We start from the raw sequence: 25,110 nt of genomic DNA, 5'->3' as shown, positions 1-25,110 counted from the left end.
ACCGAAGGAGGATATAAAGGGCCATAGTTCCTCTCGCACGGACTACGCTGTTGAAATGGGACCTCAACAGCAGTTCTCGTCACCAGTTGACACTCGCACCCCTACGCGTCGGTCAGAGATTATGATACTTACACAGGTAGGGAATTGGCGTTCTTTTCCAGAGCACAAAGACGCTAATTCTGTAAGTGTCATCTAGTTAAGTAGGAAACCCCTTGCTTCTGTCCTATAGAGACTCGGCAAGGTATCCCTACGTTGTGGACTACCTCTGACTTTTAAAACTATCAAAGTTTCATTTAATTTAGTAGGATTTTCTTGCCCTTATTCTCGTATATAGAGTGCCGGGTACAAGATTTCCATGCATTTTGATTATTTAATCACTTAACATCTAATATTAACGTTAATTGTTTTCACATTAACGATTGAATTCCCACAGGATAGTCACCAGTTGCCACGTCATCCTGTTACTGACACTTATAATAACACAGGTATATTCTCTGTACATCTGTTTGATATCTCAAAATGTTTCGTCTCAGCATTTCGTAGTGATCCAGCAAATGAAGTAGGGAACTTAATTAGTGCCAATAAGACAGAATTCCAAACTCTAGCAAATGAGTACCACCTAGATGGCAAGGGAGCCGAGCGGACAGCACTCTGGACTTGTGATCCTGTGGTCCTGGGTTCGATCCCAGGCGCCGGCGAGAAACAATGGGCAGTTTCTTTCACCCTATGCCCCTGTTACCTAGCAGTAAAAATAGATACCTGGGTGTTAGTCAGCTGTCACGGGCTGCTTCCTGGGGGTGGAGGCCTGGTCGAGGACCGGGCCGCGGAGACACTAAAAAGCCCCGAAATCATCTCAAGATAACCAAGAAGATAGATGTTCCCCATGGAGCCACCAAAAGTGACTTGCATAACCTTGTCATATATAATTATGTTGTCAACCATCCCCGCTGTTAGAATAATTTTCCTTTACTGTAGGAAGATGAACAGTGAAGTTAATAGCTTAAGTATTGTCTTTATAATATAATGATTTACAAAAACAACTTACTTTTAACACAACAGACGCAGCTTGGACTGTTGCAGATATTGTAGAGTGTGTCCTCATCTGAGTTGCATATGTCGCTGCAATGGCCTCCCTGAGTTGTACACGCGCTGGTGGGAATTTTACAGTCTGTGGACAATAGTGTTTAAATTGTATATTGCTTATTAAAAAAAGTGTTGGAGGCAGATATATAAGAAGAAGAAGAAGAAGAGAGAGAGAGAGAGAGAGAGACCCAATTTCTTTTTTCTTGTTTCACTAACGTGGTCACTCATTTACAATGGTAACTAGCACATATACATTTTCTTCTGTCCTGCATGAACGTGGTTAGAGGTCTGGTACACATTTAGTTCAGTGATTTAATAAATAATCAAACAAAGAAAGTGAGTGTGTTATTCTGAAACAGTAATATAATCATCATACATAAGTATATAGATTTTCATCTGCCCTTCATAAACAGTGATCATGCTATGTTTCTTTACACATATTATGAATAATGAGCATTTACGTTTACAAAGGGTGAAATTAAATTCTGACCAGCTTTCACACACACACACACACACACACACACACACACACACACACACACACACACACACACACACACACACACACACACACACACACACACACATCTACATTAGTTTTGAAATATATATATATATATATATATATATATATATATATATATATATATATATATATATATATATATATATATATATATATATATATGACAATGTCAGACCACGGAGGAAAAACTGAAACAGGAATTTCCTTAAGTACTTTCGTATATTAATACATCTTCAGAAGGAGTGATTTTACAGATCGAGAATTGGACATAAATAGGCAGGAGAGAATGGTGGAGTGTGGTGAGGTACAATACGTGGACACTGCAGACTGCAATTGGGCCAATAGGCCGTCTGCAGTGTCCACGTATTGTACTTCACCTCACTCCACCATTCTCTCCTGCCTATTCCTGAAATATGAAATATATTCCTATATATAAAATTCCTGTTTCATTTTTCCTACGTGGTCTGACATTGTCACATTTTTAATCACGTGTTTATTTTCGTGATATACACACATTTAGGAGGCCTGGTCGACAACCGGGCCGCGGGGACGCTAAGCCCCGGAAGCACCTCAAGGTACACACATATATATATATATATATATATATATATATATATATATATATATATATATATATATATATATAACTGAAAACTCACACCCCAGAAGTGACTCGAACCCATACTGCCAGGAGCAACGCAACTGGTATGTACAGGACGCCTTAATCCGCTTGACCATCACGACCGGACATAAGGAAGTGATAGCCTAAGCTATTTGAACAACTTCCCCGCCGGCACTCGGATAGTAATCTTGGGCATAGCATTTTATCAAATCACCTCATTCTTTGGGGCAACACGTGAGGAATACAAATGCAAACAAGCCTGAATGGTCCCCAGGACTATATACAACTGAAAACTCACACCCCAGAAGTGACTCGAACCCATACTGCCAGGAGCAACGCAACTGGTATGTACAGGGACGCCTTAATCCACTTGACAATCACGACCGGACATAAGGAAGTGATAGCCTAAGCTATTTGAACCACTTCCCCGCCGGCACTCGGATAGTAATCTTGGGCATAGCATTTTATCAAATCACCTCATTCTTTGGGGCAACACGTGAGGAACACAAATGCAAACAAGCCTGAATGGTCCCCAGGACTATATACAACTGAAAACTCACACCCCAGAAGTGACTCGAACCCATACTGCCAGGAGCAACGCAACTGGTATGTACAGGGACGCCTTAATCCGCTTGACCATCACGACCGGACATAAGGAAGTGATAGCCTAAGCTATTTGAACCACTTCCCCGCCGGCACTCGGATAGTAATCTTGGGCATAGCATTTTATCAAATCACCTCATTCTTTGGGGCAACACGTGAGGAACACAAATGCAAACAAGCCTGAATGGTCCCCAGGACTATATACAACTGAAAACTCACACCCCAGAAGTGATTCGAACCCATACTGCCAGGAGCAACGCAACTGGTAAGTACAGGGACGCCTTAATCCGCTTGACCATCACGACCGGACATAAGGAAGTGATAGCCTAAGCTATTTGAACCACTTCCCCGCTGGCACTCGGATAGTAATCTTGGGCATAGCATTTCATCAAATCACCTCATTCTTTGGGGCAACACGTGAGGAACACAAATGCAAACAAGCCTGAATGGTCCCCAGGACTATATACAACTGAAAACTCACACCCCAGAAGTGACTCGAACCCATACTGCCAGGAGCAACGCAACTGGTATGTACAGGGACGCCTTAATCCGCTTGACCATCACGACCGGACATAAGGAAGTGATAGCCTAAGCTATTTGAACAACTTCCCCGCCGGCACTCGGATAGTAATCTTGGGCATAGCATTTTATCAAATCACCTCATTCTTTGGGGCAACACGTGAGGAATACAAATGCAAACAAGCCTGAATGGTCCCCAGGACTATATACAACTGAAAACTCACACCCCAGAAGTGACTCGAACCCATACTGCCAGGAGCAACGCAACTGGTATGTACAGGGACGCCTTAATCCACTTGACAATCACGACCGGACATAAGGAAGTGATAGCCTAAGCTATTTGAACCACTTCCCCGCCGGCACTCGGATAGTAATCTTGGGCATAGCATTTTATCAAATCACCTCATTCTTTGGGGCAACACGTGAGGAACACAAATGCAAACAAGCCTGAATGGTCCCCAGGACTATATACAACTGAAAACTCACACCCCAGAAGTGACTCGAACCCATACTGCCAGGAGCAACGCAACTGGTATGTACAGGGACGCCTTAATCCGCTTGACCATCACGACCGGACATAAGGAAGTGATAGCCTAAGCTATTTGAACCACTTCCCCACCGGCACTCGGATAGTAATCTTGGGCATAGCATTTTATCAAATCACCTCATTCTTTGGGGCAACACGTGAGGAACACAAATGCAAACAAGCCTGAATGGTCCCCAGGACTATATACAACTGAAAACTCACACCCCAGAAGTGATTCGAACCCATACTGCCAGGAGCAACGCAACTGGTAAGTACAGGGACGCCTTAATCCGCTTGACCATCACGACCGGACATAAGGAAGTGATAGCCTAAGCTATTTGAACCACTTCCCCGCTGGCACTCGGATAGTAATCTTGGGCATAGCATTTCATCAAATCACCTCATTCTTTGGGGCAACACGTGAGGAACACAAATGCAAACAAGCCTGAATGGTCCCCAGGACTATATACAACTGAAAACTCACACCCCAGAAGTGACTCGAACCCATACTGCCAGGAGCAACGCAACTGGTATGTACAGGGACGCCTTAATCCGCTTGACCATCACGACCGGACATAAGGAAGTGATAGCCTAAGCTATTTGAACCACTTCCCCGCCGGCACTCGGATAGTAATCTTGGGCATAGAATTTTATCAAATCACCTCATTCTTTGGGGCAACACGTGAGGAACACAAATGCAAACAAGCCTGAATGGTCCCCAGGACTATATACAACTGAAAACTCACACCCCAGAAGTGACTCGAACCCATACTGCCAGGAGCAACGCAACTGGTATGTACAGGGACGCCTTAATCCGCTTGACCATCACGACCGGACATAAGGAAGTGATAGCCTAAGCTATTTGAACCACTTTGAACTCTGCGGCGAGGCAGAGGCCGACAGATACGGATGGCATGACCTTCTCTGCCAAAGGACAGGAGGATGGCATGCAAGGCACGGCGAGGTCAATGACATTATTAAGAGAAGCCTTACCACAGCCGGTTGTCCAACAGAGAGAGAGCCCCATTACCTAATGTCCCGCAACTCTGATGAGCCTGTCGGCCTCCCAGACGGAATCACGGTGAACCCCTGGAAGAATGGTAGACAGTTGGTGTGGGACTACACTTGCGTTTCAACTTTAGCCAATACCTATGTTGACTTCAGTGCTACACAAGCAGGAGGAGCTGCCAATCACCGGGAAGCGGCAAAGTCACGTAAATACAGAGACCTTGAGCACCACTACAATTTTGTCCCCATTGCTGTGAAGAACTCAACAAGAGGTTCCAGGAGGTCTTCACAATAGAACAAGGTGAGGTCACTGTGCTAGGAGAAAGGGAGGTAAACCATGTCGGAAAATCCGACACCATTTAATAATCAAACAGATAATAGCTGTATTGTATAAACAAGTTACCCATAGAAAACGTAACTTGTAGTGGAATTACCGTCTATAGAAAACGGGATATCATCACCACATACCATTATAAATTGACCAGCTATTCTGCTGGGAATTATTCTTAAATACATTAGTCTTTGGACTTTACCATCATAAAAACATCTTATATAAATTAACTTAATTATCAATATTAAAGTAGAGTAAATGTGACCCTTCTATCACTTTCTGACATGTGGAAAATGTAAGCCAGGCATCAGAGTGAGGGAGGAGGGAGCCATTGTTGTGTCACCTCCGAGACGTGTGGAGCAAATTTAGCTCCTATCATATCTGGACAATGTCGGCCAGTAACGTCAATAGTATGGAGTGTTAAACAGCCATTGTTGAGACTAGACCAGAGGCTCACACGGGAGCAAATTCGGCTCCTGTTAAATTTACTTGGACGTAGTGTTATGGAAACCAAGGGTGTACCATTGTCAACACGCTGTCTACAAATTCAAGTTAAGTGTCTATCCGAAACCCGTTTATCATTCATTTATGGCCATTAATGTCAGGATATAGGGTGACCCGGTTAGATCGCGAAATCGCCTCAAACTAAAGGTAATTAAGCCAGGTCTTCATGTTCCATGTACTGTATAGTGTTTTCTCTGATATAGCTTGTCATATATAGGATTCTGGCTTCACAGCTAGCGCACTTTTGACAGGTCAAGACGAGGAGGGAAGATTTGTGCACCAGTTACTGGGTGATATGGAAGCTACCTCAAAGAGGATAATTTGGTGTCTACACCCTAGTTATACCTGGTGGACTAGCCTGCTGTACTATAAGATAAGGAACCTCTTCAATGTATGTAGTTAATTCTGTAGTTTGATTGGCTGCATATATATTAATTTAATAAACCCCCCTAATGTGTAGAGGATCGATTTGTGAGATTAAGAGATTATTGCAGAAATACAGTCCACTTATCATTATACAAATTGCTATCGAAGTATATAAATTAACGTAAATATAAATTCATATAAATTAAATAAATATAAATCTCACAGGTCGGTTCCCACATTATTTGGTCATCTTCGAACCGGATGACGGATTATTTGATCCTTTGAACCCACATTTGGTCATCTTAGTACCGGATGAACCAGTTAACCAGTGGATTCATTAAATATACTAGTGCAGTGTGATTTAAACAAAGGCCAGCCAGTCAAAGACAGCGCCTCGTGGGAGCTCACGAGCCCCGCTCAGTTCAGATCAGCCTTAGTCAGCGGTTTCATGCACACCCACAGAGATTTGGTGGCGTGTTATTCTGTGAAATGACAGCGCTAATATAGAAGCCAGCCAAATTAGTGACTGTGTCTTCACGATATTGTTCACGGATTTCGTGGTGTTACATTTCGCGAGAGATTATCTACGAATTTTTGTGGACTTTATTTCGCGAGGTCACTAATAATATTTAATACTTCTAGATAATAATAGAAGTTTCATAGAGGCTAATTAAGAGGCTATTATCAATAATTGTGTATATTATTTCTCCAAAATAGAGAATTATTTAATATATATTGCACTAGTGATCACAGTATAATATTTACTAATTGCCAACCCACAACAGGGTAGGATATTAACACTGACTAGTTGAACTATTATTGCTCATCCTAGTCCCATTATTACCATAGTCAGTTGTACTATATTCAATAATCTAGCACCATTAATGAATGGTCCAGACCCTATTTTGGGTGTAATTTTTATCAACTCGAGTTGAGTTGTATATATAATAATTTACTTATGATCATTACACCTTCGAGTGATTAATTAGTGTCTCTACCATCCTAGGGTGATATAGAAGAGCTAACCTAAAGGTACTTCCAGTGACACTGGTTTGTCACTCAAATCATTAGTGTGTATGATTGTATATATATAATGTGTATTAATTTTAAGTGCTAACCTCTAGTAGAGGTAGGATTATTGCTTAGTGAGTGCAGAATTTACCCTAGGCTACCATTAGTGTTTGTTCAGTATTATGAGCGACCCAAGTACAAGTCCCACAAGGCTTCACCAACTAGCCAGTATGGATAATGCAGGGAGAATGAAAAGAACCCTTGCAGGTCTTAAAGGCCACTTAACAAGACAGATCAAGAAATGTGAAGATTTGTCACAACAATCAAGTTGATTATGCTGACCTGGAAAGCTATTATCAAGCAGCTGCAGGTAAATTTGAGCAAATCAAATGCCAAATGGCTGTCCTTGTGGGGACAGACTACTACCATCGATTCATCGGTAGCCCTACTAAATATCAGGGTATAACCATGTTAAACTCTGCAGGAGGTAAATTACTCTCAGGCCCAGTATCAAGCCTGAGGAGACCTATGCCTGCAGATAAACAATACCAGTAGAAATCTAAATTTGTCAGCTGATTATATTTCTCCAGTAGCATTATACTAAGGAGATTACAGCTGACTATAGTAACAGAGGTTGATGTTAGTAACATCATTTAAAGCTGAAGATGAGTTCATGAGGCCTCAGTGGCAAATCAGTGAACAGTAGCCTAAAACAGCTACAAGTCACTGCGACCAATGTCACTGATCCCACTGCAGTCCCAGAACCATACTTTACTTTAATGATGAGCTATTCAATCTTCTGAATCAATTAACTAAATTAAACCCCAATAAATCTGATGACTGATTTGATACATTTATTATTTAATCAAGATGTATTCCATGGGCCTCAGTGTTTATATATCAGTGACCAGTTACCTGAACAAACTTCAAGTTATATCTATGTCACTGATCTCACTGCAGTCCCTGAATCATACTTGACTGTAGTACTTGATCACATTCAGTCTTCTGGGTTAAATAATATGTAATAAGGCTTGAATATTAGCCTTTCAAGAGTTGACAGGGAAATGAAATTGCATTAGACTTCTAACCCCTGCAACTCTAGTACGGGACATCCGTCCTGTACGAACAGACACACAAATGTGTGATTACTAACTACTAACATCAAATTAATCTAATAATTCGAAGGAGGAGTATCGGTGTTCGTCTGTTCTAATTAGGACTTCGACCCGTGAGCAGCCCCCTGGGGAATTATGTCGGAAAATCCGACACCATTTAATAATCAAACAGATAATAGCTGTATTGTATAAACAAGTTACCCATAGAAAACGTAACTTGTAGTGGAATTACCGTCTATAGAAAACGGGATATCATCACCACATACCATTATAAATTGACCAGCTATTCTGCTGGGAATTATTCTTAAATACATTAGTCTTTGGACTTTACCATCATAAAAACATCTTATATAAATTAACTTAATTATCAATATTAAAGTAGAGTAAATGTGACCCTTCTATCACTTTCTGACATGTGGAAAATGTAAGCCAGGCATCAGAGTGAGGGAGGAGGGAGCCATTGTTGTGTCACCTCCGAGACGTGTGGAGCAAATTTAGCTCCTATCATATCTGGACAATGTCGGCCAGTAACGTCAATAGTATGGAGTGTTAAACAGCCATTGTTGAGACTAGACCAGAGGCTCACACGGGAGCAAATTCGGCTCCTGTTAAATTTACTTGGACGTAGTGTTATGGAAACCAAGGGTGTACCATTGTCAACACGCTGTCTACAAATTCAAGTTAAGTGTCTATCCGAAACCCGTTTATCATTCATTTATGGCCATTAATGTCAGGATATAGGGTGACCCGGTTAGATCGCGAAATCGCCTCAAACTAAAGGTAATTAAGCCAGGTCTTCATGTTCCATGTACTGTATAGTGTTTTCTCTGATATAGCTTGTCATATATAGGATTCTGGCTTCACAGCTAGCGCACTTTTGACAGGTCAAGACGAGGAGGGAAGATTTGTGCACCAGTTACTGGGTGATATGGAAGCTACCTCAAAGAGGATAATTTGGTGTCTACACCCTAGTTATACCTGGTGGACTAGCCTGCTGTACTATAAGATAAGGAACCTCTTCAATGTATGTAGTTAATTCTGTAGTTTGATTGGCTGCATATATATTAATTTAATAAACCCCCCTAATGTGTAGAGGATCGATTTGTGAGATTAAGAGATTATTGCAGAAATACAGTCCACTTATCATTATACAAATTGCTATCGAAGTATATAAATTAACGTAAATATAAATTCATATAAATTAAATAAATATAAATCTCACAGGTCGGTTCCCACATTATTTGGTCATCTTCGAACCGGATGACGGATTATTTGATCCTTTGAACCCACATTTGGTCATCTTAGTACCGGATGAACCAGTTAACCAGTGGATTCATTAAATATACTAGTGCAGTGTGATTTAAACAAAGGCCAGCCAGTCAAAGACAGCGCCTCGTGGGAGCTCACGAGCCCCGCTCAGTTCAGATCAGCCTTAGTCAGCGGTTTCATGCACACCCACAGAGATTTGGTGGCGTGTTATTCTGTGAAATGACAGCGCTAATATAGAAGCCAGCCAAATTAGTGACTGTGTCTTCACGATATTGTTCACGGATTTCGTGGTGTTACATTTCGCGAGAGATTATCTACGAATTTTGTGGACTTTATTTCGCGAGGTCACTAATAATATTTAATACTTCTAGATAATAATAGAAGTTTCATAGAGGCTAATTAAGAGGCTATTATCAATAATTGTGTATATTATTTCTCCAAAATAGAGAATTATTTAATATATATTGCACTAGTGATCACAGTATAATATTTACTAATTGCCAACCCACAACAGGGTAGGATATTAACACTGACTAGTTGAACTATTATTGCTCATCCTAGTCCCATTATTACCATAGTCAGTTGTACTATATTCAATAATCTAGCACCATTAATGAATGGTCCAGACCCTATTTTGGGTGTAATTTTTATCAACTCGAGTTGAGTTGTATATATAATAATTTACTTATGATCATTACACCTTCGAGTGATTAATTAGTGTCTCTACCATCCTAGGGTGATATAGAAGAGCTAACCTAAAGGTACTTCCAGTGACACTGGTTTGTCACTCAAATCATTAGTGTGTATGATTGTATATATATAATGTGTATTAATTTTAAGTGCTAACCTCTAGTAGAGGTAGGATTATTGCTTAGTGAGTGCAGAATTTACCCTAGGCTACCATTAGTGTTTGTTCAGTATTATGAGCGACCCAAGTACAAGTCCCACAAGGCTTCACCAACTAGCCAGTATGGATAATGCAGGGAGAATGAAAAGAACCCTTGCAGGTCTTAAAGGCCACTTAACAAGACAGATCAAGAAATGTGAAGATTTGTCACAACAATCAAGTTGATTATGCTGACCTGGAAAGCTATTATCAAGCAGCTGCAGGTAAATTTGAGCAAATCAAATGCCAAATGGCTGTCCTTGTGGGGACAGACTACTACCATCGATTCATCGGTAGCCCTACTAAATATCAGGGTATAACCATGTTAAACTCTGCAGGAGGTAAATTACTCTCAGGCCCAGTATCAAGCCTGAGGAGACCTATGCCTGCAGATAAACAATACCAGTAGAAATCTAAATTTGTCAGCTGATTATATTTCTCCAGTAGCATTATACTAAGGAGATTACAGCTGACTATAGTAACAGAGGTTGATGTTAGTAACATCATTTAAAGCTGAAGATGAGTTCATGAGGCCTCAGTGGCAAATCAGTGAACAGTAGCCTAAAACAGCTACAAGTCACTGCGACCAATGTCACTGATCCCACTGCAGTCCCAGAACCATACTTTACTTTAATGATGAGCTATTCAATCTTCTGAATCAATTAACTAAATTAAACCCCAATAAATCTGATGACTGATTTGATACATTTATTATTTAATCAAGATGTATTCCATGGGCCTCAGTGTTTATATATCAGTGACCAGTTACCTGAACAAACTTCAAGTTATATCTATGTCACTGATCTCACTGCAGTCCCTGAATCATACTTGACTGTAGTACTTGATCACATTCAGTCTTCTGGGTTAAATAATATGTAATAAGGCTTGAATATTAGCCTTTCAAGAGTTGACAGGGAAATGAAATTGCATTAGACTTCTAACCCCTGCAACTCTAGTACGGGACATCCGTCCTGTACGAACAGACACACAAATGTGTGATTACTAACTACTAACATCAAATTAATCTAATAATTCGAAGGAGGAGTATCGGTGTTCGTCTGTTCTAATTAGGACTTCGACCCGTGAGCAGCCCCCTGGGGAATTATGTCGGAAAATCCGACACCATTTAATAATCAAACAGATAATAGCTGTATTGTATAAACAAGTTACCCATAGAAAACGTAACTTGTAGTGGAATTACCGTCTATAGAAAACGGGATATCATCACCACATACCATTATAAATTGACCAGCTATTCTGCTGGGAATTATTCTTAAATACATTAGTCTTTGGACTTTACCATCATAAAAACATCTTATATAAATTAACTTAATTATCAATATTAAAGTAGAGTAAATGTGACCCTTCTATCACTTTCTGACATGTGGAAAATGTAAGCCAGGCATCAGAGTGAGGGAGGAGGGAGCCATTGTTGTGTCACCTCCGAGACGTGTGGAGCAAATTTAGCTCCTATCATATCTGGACAATGTCGGCCAGTAACGTCAATAGTATGGAGTGTTAAACAGCCATTGTTGAGACTAGACCAGAGGCTCACACGGGAGCAAATTCGGCTCCTGTTAAATTTACTTGGACGTAGTGTTATGGAAACCAAGGGTGTACCATTGTCAACACGCTGTCTACAAATTCAAGTTAAGTGTCTATCCGAAACCCGTTTATCATTCATTTATGGCCATTAATGTCAGGATATAGGGTGACCCGGTTAGATCGCGAAATCGCCTCAAACTAAAGGTAATTAAGCCAGGTCTTCATGTTCCATGTACTGTATAGTGTTTTCTCTGATATAGCTTGTCATATATAGGATTCTGGCTTCACAGCTAGCGCACTTTTGACAGGTCAAGACGAGGAGGGAAGATTTGTGCACCAGTTACTGGGTGATATGGAAGCTACCTCAAAGAGGATAATTTGGTGTCTACACCCTAGTTATACCTGGTGGACTAGCCTGCTGTACTATAAGATAAGGAACCTCTTCAATGTATGTAGTTAATTCTGTAGTTTGATTGGCTGCATATATATTAATTTAATAAACCCCCCTAATGTGTAGAGGATCGATTTGTGAGATTAAGAGATTATTGCAGAAATACAGTCCACTTATCATTATACAAATTGCTATCGAAGTATATAAATTAACGTAAATATAAATTCATATAAATTAAATAAATATAAATCTCACAGGTCGGTTCCCACAAACCAGGCGGCCTTAGAAGAGTTCGAAATTACGAGAGAGGAGGTCAAGAGACACCTGCTGGATCTGGATGTTAGAAAGGCTGTTGGTCTAGATGGGATCTCACCATGGATACTGAAAGAGTGCGCAGAGGCACTTTGCTTGCCACTCTCCATAGTGTATAGTAAGTCACTGGAGACGGGAGACCTACCAGAAATATGGAAGACGGCGAATGTGGTCCCAATATACAAAAAGGGCGACAGGCAAGAGGCACTGAACTACAGGCCAGTGTCCTTGACTTGTATATCATGCAAGGTGATGGAGAAGATCGTGAGAGAAAACCTGGTAACTCCTAGGTACCTATTTGCTGCTGGGTGAACAGGTACATCAGGGTTAAAGAAACTCCAGCCAATAATTTCCGTCTCCGCCGAGGATCGAACCCGGAACCTTAGGCCTTCGAATCCAAGGCACTCTCCACTCTATCGTCAGGCCCCCCTCACGTTCAGCAACCAACAGTCTCATGCTGGCTGTACCTTTCTCAGGAACATCGCTCTATCAGCGATCATCCATGCCTAGACTGACTCACGTTTGGAACATGTTTGCTCAACATGAACATATATGTGACAACCCGTCCTCTTACAAACAATGTCGCCTTTTTTGCTCATATGTGTTAAGGCCAAAAATTGTCGTACTGCAGAATGGAAATTCATTCCCAAAATGATATGAACCCACAACAGCAGGTTTGGGCTCTCTGGTAGGTTAGGAGAGTAGCAAGGTCTCCTAAGGATTCAAAACGTTATGAAAACGAATAATTTAAAGTGTCCTCTCCTAACCTAACTAACTAAGCCAGAGGACCGAAACAGAAAACGGGACAGTACGTCACTTTCGCGAGCTGCTTTCATTTTCTGGTAGGGCAATTTTTGGCCTTAGTACGCATATGATCGAAAAGCGACGTTATTTGTAAAAGGACTACGCATATGAGCGAAAAGCGACGTTATTTGTAAGAGGACAGGTTGATGAACTCGACCGAAAAAGTGAGATCTCCAATTTTCGAAACCTTCAATGACGGGATAATGAGATTATTTTTTTTATCATATATTAAATTTAATGAAACAGATTTCAATTTGTTACTGTAAACGAACAAAATTGTAATGTTGGTATTTGCTAACTATTGTATTAAACAAAGATTTTACTCCTCAAAGAAAAAAATAATAAAACTTCATACTTTCATTAGTAGAATCAAACAATTTATGAAATACACTTTCATGGTTAATAACCATTTCACTTTTTTCTTAGTGAGAGACGTAAATGTTCTTTCAATTCACATCTTTTATTCCCCCAGATCCCTGGTGAAAGGGGGAACTCTGACACCCGAGTTTCCAAGAAGAGTCTCAAGGTTTGGTACACCAATGCTGATGGGGTATCCAATAAAGCAGAAGAGATAAAAGAAAGAGTTAGTGAGGCAGACCCAGACATAGTGGCAATAGTGGAAACTAAAATAAATGGCATGATCTCGGATGCAATCTTTCCAGAGGGGTACCAGGTGATAAGAAAAGAAAGGACACAGAGACAGGGAGGAGGAGTGGCACTCCTAATAAAGCGGAAATGGAAGTTTGATGAGCTGGAAAATCCGGGTACCAATGAAAGCACGAGCTTCATACATGGAACTCTGACAGTGGATGGGAAGAAGATTGTAATCTTGATACTCTACAATCCCCCACCAAAGAGTAGAAGGCCCAGGCAGGAGTGCGAGGACAGCAACAAGACATGTATAGAGGAACTGCAGAGGGCAGCAACTATAGCGCATAGAATGAGAGCGAAGCTGCTGGTCATGGGGGACCTAAATCATGGAGAGATAGATTGGGAAACGAGGAATCCCCATGGCGGGGAGGAGACCTGGGGAGCGAAGCTGGTAGACGTTATTGACAGGAATTTCCTAACACAGCATGTGAAGGAAGATACTAGGGAAAGAGGAGGGGATACGCCCATCCTATTAGATCTCATTTTCACCCAGAATGTAGAAGACATCGAGCAGTTGGAACATGAAATACCACTAGGAGCCAGTGACCATTGTGTCCTAGTCTTTGACTACATGATGGAGCTTAAAATTGTGACCAAAGGACAAGAGGTCCGGGAAAGGAGACTTGATTACAGAAAAGGGGACTACAGAAGGATAAGGGACTACCTGGGAGAGGTGCAGTGGGAGGAAGAACTTAGAGGAAAAACAGTGCAAGGTATGATGAACCAAGTCATATTGAAATGCAAGGAGGCTGAAGAGAGATTTATTCCAACAATAAAGAAAAAAAGCAGAAGGGAATATAATAACCCCCTGGTTTAATAGACAGTGTCAGGAAGCAAAGGTGAGAAGCAGGAGGGAGTGAAGGAAGTACAGAAGACAAAGGACAGAGGACATCAGGATTAGATGTAACAGAGCTAGGAATAATTACATTAACATAAGACGAGTGTCGGAAAGAAATTATGAGAATGATATTGCAGTCAAAGCGAAAAAGCAACCTAAATTACTACACAGCCATATAAGAAGGAAGATGTCGGTAAATGACCAAGTGACAAGACTGAGGAAAACAGAAGGGGCATATACAGACAGCGACAAGGAAATCAGCGAGGTACTGAATGCAAATTTCCATGAAGTGTTCACAACCGAGCCTGAGCAGCTCCCATTGTTAGAAGCGATTATCCTAAAAGAAAGACTATCAGATATAGAGGTGACAGCAGAGGAGGAAATGAAACAGTTGACAACACTGGATGCAAATAAAGCTGTTGGACCAGACAAAGTATCACCGTGGGTACTTAAAGAGGCAGTGCAGGCTCTCAGCGTGCCTCTGGCAATGATCTTTAATGAGTCACTGATGTCAGGAGAATTGCCCAGTTGCTGGAAGGAGGCAAATGTCGTACCGATTTTCAAGAAAGGTGATAGGGAGGAGGCAATTAACTACAGACCCGTATCACTGACAAGCATCCCCTGCAAAATACTTGAAAGAATAATTAGGCTAAGACTTGTTGAGCACCTGGAGAGCATTGGGTTTGTAAACAAGCACCAACATGGGTTCTGGACAGGGAAATCATGCCTAACAAACCTTTTATAATTCTATGATAAAGTAACAAGGATAAGGCAGGACAGAGAAGGCTGGGCAGACTGCATATTTCTTGACTGCCAAAAGGCCTTTGATACAGTACCGCACATGAGACTGCTATACAAACTTGAGAGGCAGGCAGGAGTAAGCGGAAAGGCCCTAGTATGGGTGAAGAACTGCCTAACAGGAAGGAGCCAGAGGGTAATGGTAAGGGGCGAGAAGTCGGACTGGCGAACAGTAACAAGTGGAGTTCCTCAAGGATCGGTGCTGGGACCAATCCTCTTTCTCATTTACGTCAATGATATGTTTACAGGAGTGGAATCATACATGTCAATGTTTGCGGATGACGCAAAATTAATGAGAACAGTTGTGACAGACGAGGATTGTAGGATCCTCCAAGAGGACTTAAACAGGTTGCAGAGAGAGTCAGGGAAATGGCTACTGGAGTTTAACACCAGTAAATGTAAAGTTATGGAAATGGGATCAGTTGATAGGAGACCAAAGGGACAGTACACGAATCGTTACAGCCTACCTGTAACGATTCGAGAAAGAGACCTGGGAGTGGATGTGACACCTAATCTAACTCCTGAGGTACATATAAATAGGATAACGACAGCAGCGTACTCTACACTGGCGAAAATTAGAACTTCATTCAGAAACCTAAATGAGGAGGCTTTTAGGGCGCTTTACACTGCCTACGTGAGACCCGTCTTAGAGTATGCCGCGCCATCATGGAGCCCCCACCCGAAGAAACACATAAAGAAACTAGAGAAGGTTCAGAGGTTTGCGACGAGGCTTGTCCCAGAGTTACGAGGGATGGAATATGTAGAGCGTCTGCAGGAACTGAACCTTACGACACTAGAGAAAAGAAGGGAGAGAGGAGATATGATAGGGACATATAAAATACTCAGGGGAATTGACAAAGTGGAAATAGATGAAATGTTCACACGTAATAATAACAGAACGAGGGGACATGGGTGGAAACTGGAAACTCAGATGAGTCACAGAGATGTTAGGAAGTTTTCTTTTAGCGTGAGAGTAGTGGAAAAATGGAATGCACTTGGGAAACAGGTTGTGGAAGCAAATACTATTCATACTTTTTAAAACTAGGTATGATAGGGAAATGGGACAGGAGTCATTGCTGTAAACAACCGATAGCTGGAAAGGCGGGATCCAAGAGTCAATGCTCGATCCTGCAAGGACAAATAGGTGAGTACAAATAGGTGAGTACACACACACACACACACACACACACACACACACACACACACTCTCTCTCTCTCTCTCTCTCTCTTTCCTTTCTCTCTCTCTTTCCTCTCTCTCTCTCTCTCTCCACGTGAGCTACCTGCTAAGCCTAGCAGACAAAGCAGTAAAGATACTTCCAGCCTTATTTTGCATCCCTCATTCATTTTTGACAGCAGGGATTGCAAAACCTAATATGAAGGACCAGTTTGCTCCTGTCTTGAGTATGCACCGCTCTTCGGTTTGGTCTGCTCCGGTGAAAGATGGCTCATCTAGGGTTTTGACCCATTCTGGTTGGAATATTGGTCAATACCGGAAAGATGTTGAGAACGTATTATTATCTTCAAGGCCAACGTTCACAAGACTTCTCAACTGTCCCAACATCGTGGTCAACCAGAAGTTGACAACCACAAAACAAGGCGTTATCTTCAGGTTATATTGATATGATATCAGGGCTTAGCGGCCCGGTCCTCGACCAGGCCTCTTATTTGTTACACAGCCCAAAGGCCAGGAAGCAGCCCATAGCAGCTGTTTAACTCCTAGGTACCTATTTGCTGCTGGGTGAACAGGTGCATCAGGGTTAAAGAAACTCCAGCCAATAGTTTCCGCCTCCGCCGAGGATCGAACCCGGAACATTAGGCCTTCGAATCCCAGGCACTCTCCACTCTATCGTCAGGCCCCCCCTCACGTTCAGCAACCAACAGTCTCATGCTGGCTGTACCTTTCTCAGGAACATCGCTCTATCAGCGATCATCCGTGCCTAGACCGACTCACGTTTGGAACATGTTTGCTCAACATGAACATATATGTGACAACCCGTCCTCTTACAAACAACGTCGCCTTTTTTTTGGCTCATATGTGTTAAGGCCAAAAATCGTCGCACTGCAAAATGAAAATTTATTTTCCAAAATGATATGTATCCACTGCAGCAGGTTTGGGCTCTCTGGTAGGTTAGGAGAGTAGCAAGGTCTCCTAAGGTTTCAAAACGTTATGAAAACGAATAATTTAAAGTGTCCTCTCCTAACCTAACTGACTAAGCCAGAGGACCGAAACAGAAAACGGGACAGTACGTCACTTTCGCGAGCTGCTTTCATTTTCTGGTAGGGCAATTTTTGGCCTTAGTACGAATATGAGCGAAAAGCGACGTTATTTGTAAGAGGACTACGCATATGAGCGAAAAGCGACGTTATTTGTAAGAGGACGGGTTGATGAACTCGACCGAACAAATGAGTTCTCCAATTATCCAACTGAAGGTAGGAATCTTCAATGACGGGATAATGAGATTATTTTTTTTTATCATATATTAAGTTTAATGAAACAGATTTCGATCTGTTACTGTAAACGATCAAAATTGTAATGTTGGTATTTTCTAACTATTGTATTTTGTACAAAGAATTTATTCTTCAAAGAAAAAAATAATAAAACTTCATACTTTCATTGGTAGAATCAAACAATTTATGAAATGCACTTTCATGGTTAATAACCATTTCACTTTTTTCTTAGTGAGACACATAAATATTCTTTCAACTCGCATCTTTTATTCCATTTAATGAATACAATTGTTTAACTTATGATCATATAAGAATTTTTTTTTTTAATGAATTAAAATGAAAAAAATGTAATTACTTAACTACTAGAATTTATTGAGATACTAAAGCAAAGAATTTACATTGTAAATTTTATCAGCGACCACCTGCGCATTCACAATAATTATTTTTAACTTCAAGAATATTATTGCGTAATTAATGAATTAAATAATGTTGTCATAAATCAACGATTTACAAGGAAAATCTTACTTTTAACGCAGCAGGAGCAGGCTGGACTACTGCAGATATTGTTGACTGTGTCCTCATCTCTGTTGCATGTGTCGCTGCAGTGGCCTCCCTTGGCTAAACACGCGCTGGTTGTAGTTTTGCAGTCTGTGAAAACATTTAAATTACATTTTTATAATATTGATTAAAGTGTTCAGGACAATTATAGAAGATGGAATAAAAAGAGATATGGAGTGAAGCAAAGAGGTAAAGATAAGGAGAAAATAAGAACACACTTTTAAAAACTGTGCAGGTAAGAGTGAAAATAAATTAAAACATGCATGTGATTTAAAGAATATTAATTACGTCTACTTAATATAATTAAATAGATGTAATTATATTACAATATTTAAACAATTTCCGATATTTTGCGAGAAAACGAATACAACTGCAATGTTGAAAATTTGTATATTACATATTGCATTAGAAGAGGATGTACTCTCCCTTAAAGAAAATATTCATTACTTGAATCCTACATTGTTGTGAATATATTTACGTGTTTGTATATTTTATGTTTCGTCTCCAAGCTTTCCGTGCAAATCCAGCAGGTGAAATAGGGACTTTAAGTCGTGCCAAGAGGACTGAATTACAAACTCTTGCACATGAGTATCAACTAGAAGTTCCCTACCAAGCCAACAAAAATGACCTACACAACTTGTTGCTGGATCACTACTTAGAGCAAGGTAAGATAGACTCTGAAACTCATGAAACTTACTATATTGCAGATAAAACTGACTTGGTAACGATGAAACTCAAATTGGAGCTGGCCAAGATTGAACGTGAGCAGCAAAGGGAAGCCCGCGAACAACAATGGGAAGCAGCTGCCATACGAAGGGAAGAACAAGAACGTGAGGCTGCCTTGAGGAAGGAAGAACACGAACGTGAAATCGCCCTCAAGGAACGTGAACTCGCCCTCCAGGAACGTGAGGTTGCAATGCTCCAGGAGCGGGAACGAGTACAGCTTGAAACAAAACGACGCGAGTTGGAGATGCAACGTGAACATGACAAGCAACAAGCGACTCTGGCTCTAGAGTGTCGTCAACGAGAATACACGTTGGAAACTTCACACTTCACTCAACGCCAGCAAGCTACTGCCAATCTTCCCGTCAGTTTTAATATATTACATGCAAGTAAGTTAATGCCATCCTTTGTAGAAGCAGAAGTTGATGTGTTTTTCACCACCTTTGAAACCCTTGCTAATCAACTCAGTTGGCCTGTCGACCAATGGGCCACACTTCTCAGAGTCCATCTTACAGGTAGAGCTGCAGTCACACTCAGTACTTTGGCTTCTGAGAATGACTACCAGACTCTGAAACAAGCAGTGTTGGACGCCTACCTCCTCTCCACCGAAAGTTATCGAAGGAAATTCCGTGACCACCTGAAGGCAAGTACCACTACCTTCCTCGAGTTTGCTAACACAAAACGGAGATATTTCATGAAATGGCTGGAAGCAGCACATGTCTCTACTTTTACAGAACTCGTCAACCTGATGCTTGTTGAAGAATTCTTGAGGCGTGTGCCGCCTCCTGTCCGTCTCTACTTAGCAGATAAAGAAGAAACCGACTACCTGAAGTGTGCTAAGTCGGCTGACACTTACAGCCTCATCCACCGGCTGACACCCGAACCATCCTCCAGTAAGAAGTCGTGGTACAGTTACGAGAAAGTGAGCACCGATCAAGCTGGCTCGCAATTGTACTGCAAGTATTGTAGACTCTATGGACATACCATAGACAAGTGTGGTAAGTCTCAATACAAGGGAACCACTGACCCACAGAAACCCAAACCAACTCCTCCTAAGTCCGGTAAGCCTGTGATGAATGTTGGTGTTGATGTTCATGATCTTTCTCTTTTCAGCATCCACCTGTATACTGGAACTGTCTCTGCCAACGGTTCAAATCCGGAGGGACGTTTCAAATTGAAGATCTTGAGGGACACAGCGGCTCTTCAATCGATCATCTTGAAGTCGGCTGTGCCTAACATCGCCTACACCGGAGAAACTGTTTTCATCACTGACCTCACTGCTACCACTCCATACCCTCTCGCCAGAGTCCACCTGGATTGTCCCTACGTGAACGGAGAAGTCCAAGTCGCCGTCAGGGAAAAGCCTTTTCCCATGCCTGGAGTGCAACTTCTCCTAGGCAACGACTTGACAGAAGACCTGCAACCGACCAACCTGATCGTCATGGACAAACCCCAGGTGTGTAACTCTGTGCCAAGTAACCCTATTCTAGCGTATGTTCCAGCAGAGGTACAAGAGAGTGATGAAGTTTCTCCTCCGGTTCTCGTGACCACCCGTGCACAAGCCGCACGTCCACAGCCAGCTGACTCTACTGCTACCGCTTTCCCTCAAGACCCTCAGAAACTACCCCCGCATCTGACCAAGTTGGAGTTCCATAAGTTGCAGAGGGAAGATCTTACTTTAACACCATTGTTTTTCCAGGCTGAGACTCAACCCGACAGTATTCCTGGGTTCTTCCTAGAGAACGACTTGCTCTACCGCAGATATAGACCCAGTAAACTGAAGGAGGAGGACGATTGGGCCAACATCGAACAACTTGTGATTCCTACCAGCCTGCGGCCCACTATTCTACACCTGGCCCACGGAGCACTCTCCCACTACGGCTTCAACAAGACTTACCATGGAATTCGTCAAGACTACTACTGGCCAGGTATGATAAATAGCGTCAAACAGTATGTAAAACAGTGTCATACATGTCAGATGGCAGGCAAACCGAACATCTCCATTCCCAGAGCGCCACTGATTCCCATACAGGTGCCTGCGGAACCTTTCCACAGACTTATAATAGACTGTGTTGGTCCTTTACCTCGGACCAGTTCAGGTAACGCCTATATCTTAACCATCCTGTGTCCTACCACCAGATTTCCCATAGCAGTTCCAGTGAAGAACATCACGGCTGCTACGGTTGTAAAACATTTATTGAAGATCTTCACTCAATACGGATTTCCCAGGGAGATTCAGAGCGACTGTGGTACCAACTTCACCAGTGATCTCTTCAAAAGGACACTGGAGGAGTTCAACATCAAACGGGTATTGTCCAGCCCCTATCATCCTGCTTCACAGGGTTCTCTTGAACGTAGTCATCAGACTATCAAAGCACTATTGAAAAAGTTTTGTAGTGAAACCTCTAAGGATTGGGATAAGCAAATCGACCTTATAATGTGTATTTACAGAAGTCTTCCCAATGAGTCCCTAGGAGTATCTCCTTATGAGATGCTCTACGGCCGTAAGTGCCGTACTCCCCTTAAGGCTTTCAAAGACTCTCTCCGAGATGCCACCTTCAGTGAGCATCAGAATGTGCCCCAGTTTCTTCAAAACCTTCAACACATTCTAGAGAGAGTCCACCGTTTTGCCCATAATAATCTATTGAAAGCCCAGGAGAAGATGAAGACTCATTACGACCAGACCAGCAAAGTAAGAAAATTTAAGCCGGGAGACTTCGTCCTAGCATACTTCCCTATCCCAGGTTCACCTTTACAAAACAGGTTTTCAGAACCCTACCGCGTCAAAGAGTGCAGAAATAACAACAACTACGTCATAGAGACTCCAGATAGGCGGCGGAAGACCCAGCTGTGCCACGTCAACCTCCTGAAGCAATATAATGGTATTCCTCCCACTGTCCTGATTAACTGTTCTACCTTCACAGAACCCTACATCCACAGTGAGACCTTCCCAGCTTCTCCTCCCGAAAGCACTGACAAGGAGTCAGCGCTTTCTAATTTCGAAATCCTTAATGATCTTCCCAAATACTTTCAGGATAATAATCGTGCTCCTTTGCCATATTCTAATTCCACTCTCACCTCGTCAGATAAGCCCTTCATCCTCCATGTCGACGCCAGTGGTACCGACGTTGGTGGTGTCGTGATGCAACAACGAGGCGAGGAGAATACACCTGTCAGCGACTACTGCTACAAGGAACTACGGAACAATTGGCAAGGAGCTACTCTTCAACATCCTGAAGCTCCAGCACTTCACTCCACACCTGAAAAGTGCTCGGTCCACCATCAACACGGACCACACCACCCTACACCTCCTACAGCACGCCCACTTCTCTTCTCAACGTCTTCTACTATGGGCTTGATAACTGCAGAAATTCCACCTGGAGACACGCTATACCAAGATTCCAACAACATCTTAGTCAATGATCTCTCCAGAGTTTATGAAAAAGAAGCGACTCCATCTATTACTCCACCACATAATGACGTACTTCTTCCAGAACTGCAGGCTTCGGGGGAGAGTTGTGACGATAATCTCCTTCAAGAGATTGAGCCAGCTCTTCCCTTCAAATACGTCGCTACAAATCTATACAAAACTTTCTCATGAGTAGGTTGGCCGTTTTCTTGGTTTTATAGTAGATCGTCAATTGAATCTTCTGATTTTTGTCTGTAGGGATAACGTTTCTATTAAAAATATCTTTCAGGACCCTTTCCTCCGTTTTATGAGCTGTGGAAAAGAAGTTCCTGTAAAATAGTCTAATACGGGGTACAGGTGTTGTGTTAGTTGTCTCTTCAGAGGTTGCATGGCGTTTCACCTTTTTTTTTTATGATGTCTTCAACGAAACCATTGGAGAAGCCGTTGTTGACTACGACCTGCCTTACCCTACAGAGTTCTTCATCGACTTGCTTCCATCCTGAGCTGTGGCTGAGAGCACGGTCGACATAAGCGTTAACGGCACTCCTCCTGTACCTGTCTGGGCAGTCACTGTTGGCATCAACGCACATTCCTATGTTTATTTCCTTAGTGTAGACTGCAGTGTGGAAACCTCCGCTCCTTTCCATGACTGTTACATCTAGAAAGGGCAGCTTCCCATCCTTCTCCATCTCGTAAGTGAAACGCAACACAGAATTCCGCTCAAATGCCTCCTTCAGCTCCAGCAGATGTCTGACATTAGGTACCTTTTTTGAAAAGTCGTCAACATACCTGCAGTATATGGCCGGTTTCAAGTTCATGTAGACTAAGACCTTTTGTTCGATGGTTCCCATGTAGAAGTTCGCAAACAGGACACCTAGGGGAGAACCCATGGCGACCCATTTACTTGCTTATTCATGTGCCCATCCGGGCTCAAGAAGGGTGCCTCTTTAGTACAAGCTTGGAGTAGTTTCCTTAGAATGTTTTCTGGTATGTCAACAGGAGTACAGGCCGGATCACGAAACACTTTGTCCGCTATCATCCCGATTGTTTCATCCATAGGATCGTTGGTAAACAGTGATTCTACGTCCAACGAGGCTCTTAACCCTGTGGTCCGTGTTCCCCGCAGTAAGTCAACAAATTCCTTTGGAGACTTCAGGCTGAAGGTGCAAGGAACATAAGGAGTCAGCAAGCCGTTGAGTCGCTTCGCCAGTCTGTTCATGGGTGTTGGTATCTGGCTAATGATTGGCCGAAGTGGGTTTCCAGGCTTATGTGTCTTGACATTTCCATACGTGTATCCAGGCTTATATTCCCCAATAATCTTTGGCAGGTGGAGTCCGTATTTCTTGGCGTTCACAGTTTCGATCAATTTGTTGACCTTTGCCTTCAATTCGGCTGTAGTGTCCTTCGTTACCCTTTGGAATTTAGTTTGGTCAGAAAGAATTAGGTTCATTTTCGCCAGATATTCGTCTTTTTTAAGAATGACGTATATTGGCGACTTGTCACCTCTTCTGACAACTATCTCCTTGTTATAACGAAGGCTCTTAGCGGGGGACAGTATGGTGCTTCTGTAATTCCCTTATATATATATATATATATATATATATATATATATATATATATATATATATATATATATATATATATATATATATATATATATATATATTTATATATACACCATAATAATAAGCCAAGTTTTCCTAAATTAATATATTTTCTCTAATTTTTTTCTTATGAAATGATAAAGCTTCCCATTTCATTATGTATGAGGTCAGTTTTTTTTATTGGAGTTAAAATTAACGTAGATATATGACCGAACCTAACCAACCCTACCTAACCTAACCTAACCTATCTTTATAGGTTAGGTTAGATTAGGTAACCAAAAAAGTTAGGTTAGGTTAGGTAGTCGAAAAACAATTAATTCATGAAAACTTGGCTTATTAGGCAAATCGGGCTGAGCATAGTAAGCTGAGAAGTGCGTTCTGGCTAATAGGTACGACATATATATATATATATATATATATATATATATATATATATATATATATATATATATATATATATATATTGTGACGGGAAAGTGTTGGAGTGTAGATGTTCGGCAGTCCTCCAATGGCAGGTGTCAATGCCTGGTCACACATAAAACAAAAAGATAGACTGCTCGCCTGTTGTCTGTGGTAAGTTAGAGGGAGGAACACGTAAAACACAAAATATGAACAATGAAACTTAAATATATTTACTTTAAACATAAATGAAAATAAAGA

The 25,110-nt window shown here is 41.7% G+C and overlaps 1 protein-coding gene across 1 annotated transcript in view; it reads right to left on the bottom strand.

Moving 5' to 3' along the window:
* The window catches only part of LOC123751259 (keratin-associated protein 5-1-like), a 110,035-nt gene that overhangs the window by 69,549 nt on the left and 15,376 nt on the right, over positions 1-25,110 (bottom strand). Inside the window, exons 2-3 of the mRNA XM_069329622.1 lie at positions 18,682-18,804; positions 1,046-1,168 (exon numbers count right to left, since the gene is read on the bottom strand). Of these exons, the coding sequence (XP_069185723.1) occupies positions 1,046-1,168; positions 18,682-18,804 (246 nt within the window). The remainder of the gene's footprint in view (positions 1-1,045; positions 1,169-18,681; positions 18,805-25,110) is intronic.

The sequence above is a fragment of the Procambarus clarkii genome, chromosome 23, assembly GCF_040958095.1.
Source record: "Procambarus clarkii isolate CNS0578487 chromosome 23, FALCON_Pclarkii_2.0, whole genome shotgun sequence".
NCBI lineage: Eukaryota > Metazoa > Arthropoda > Malacostraca > Decapoda > Cambaridae > Procambarus > Procambarus clarkii.
The sequence above is the reverse complement of the archived record's forward strand: the minus strand, read 5'-3'. Positions and strand labels throughout refer to the sequence as shown.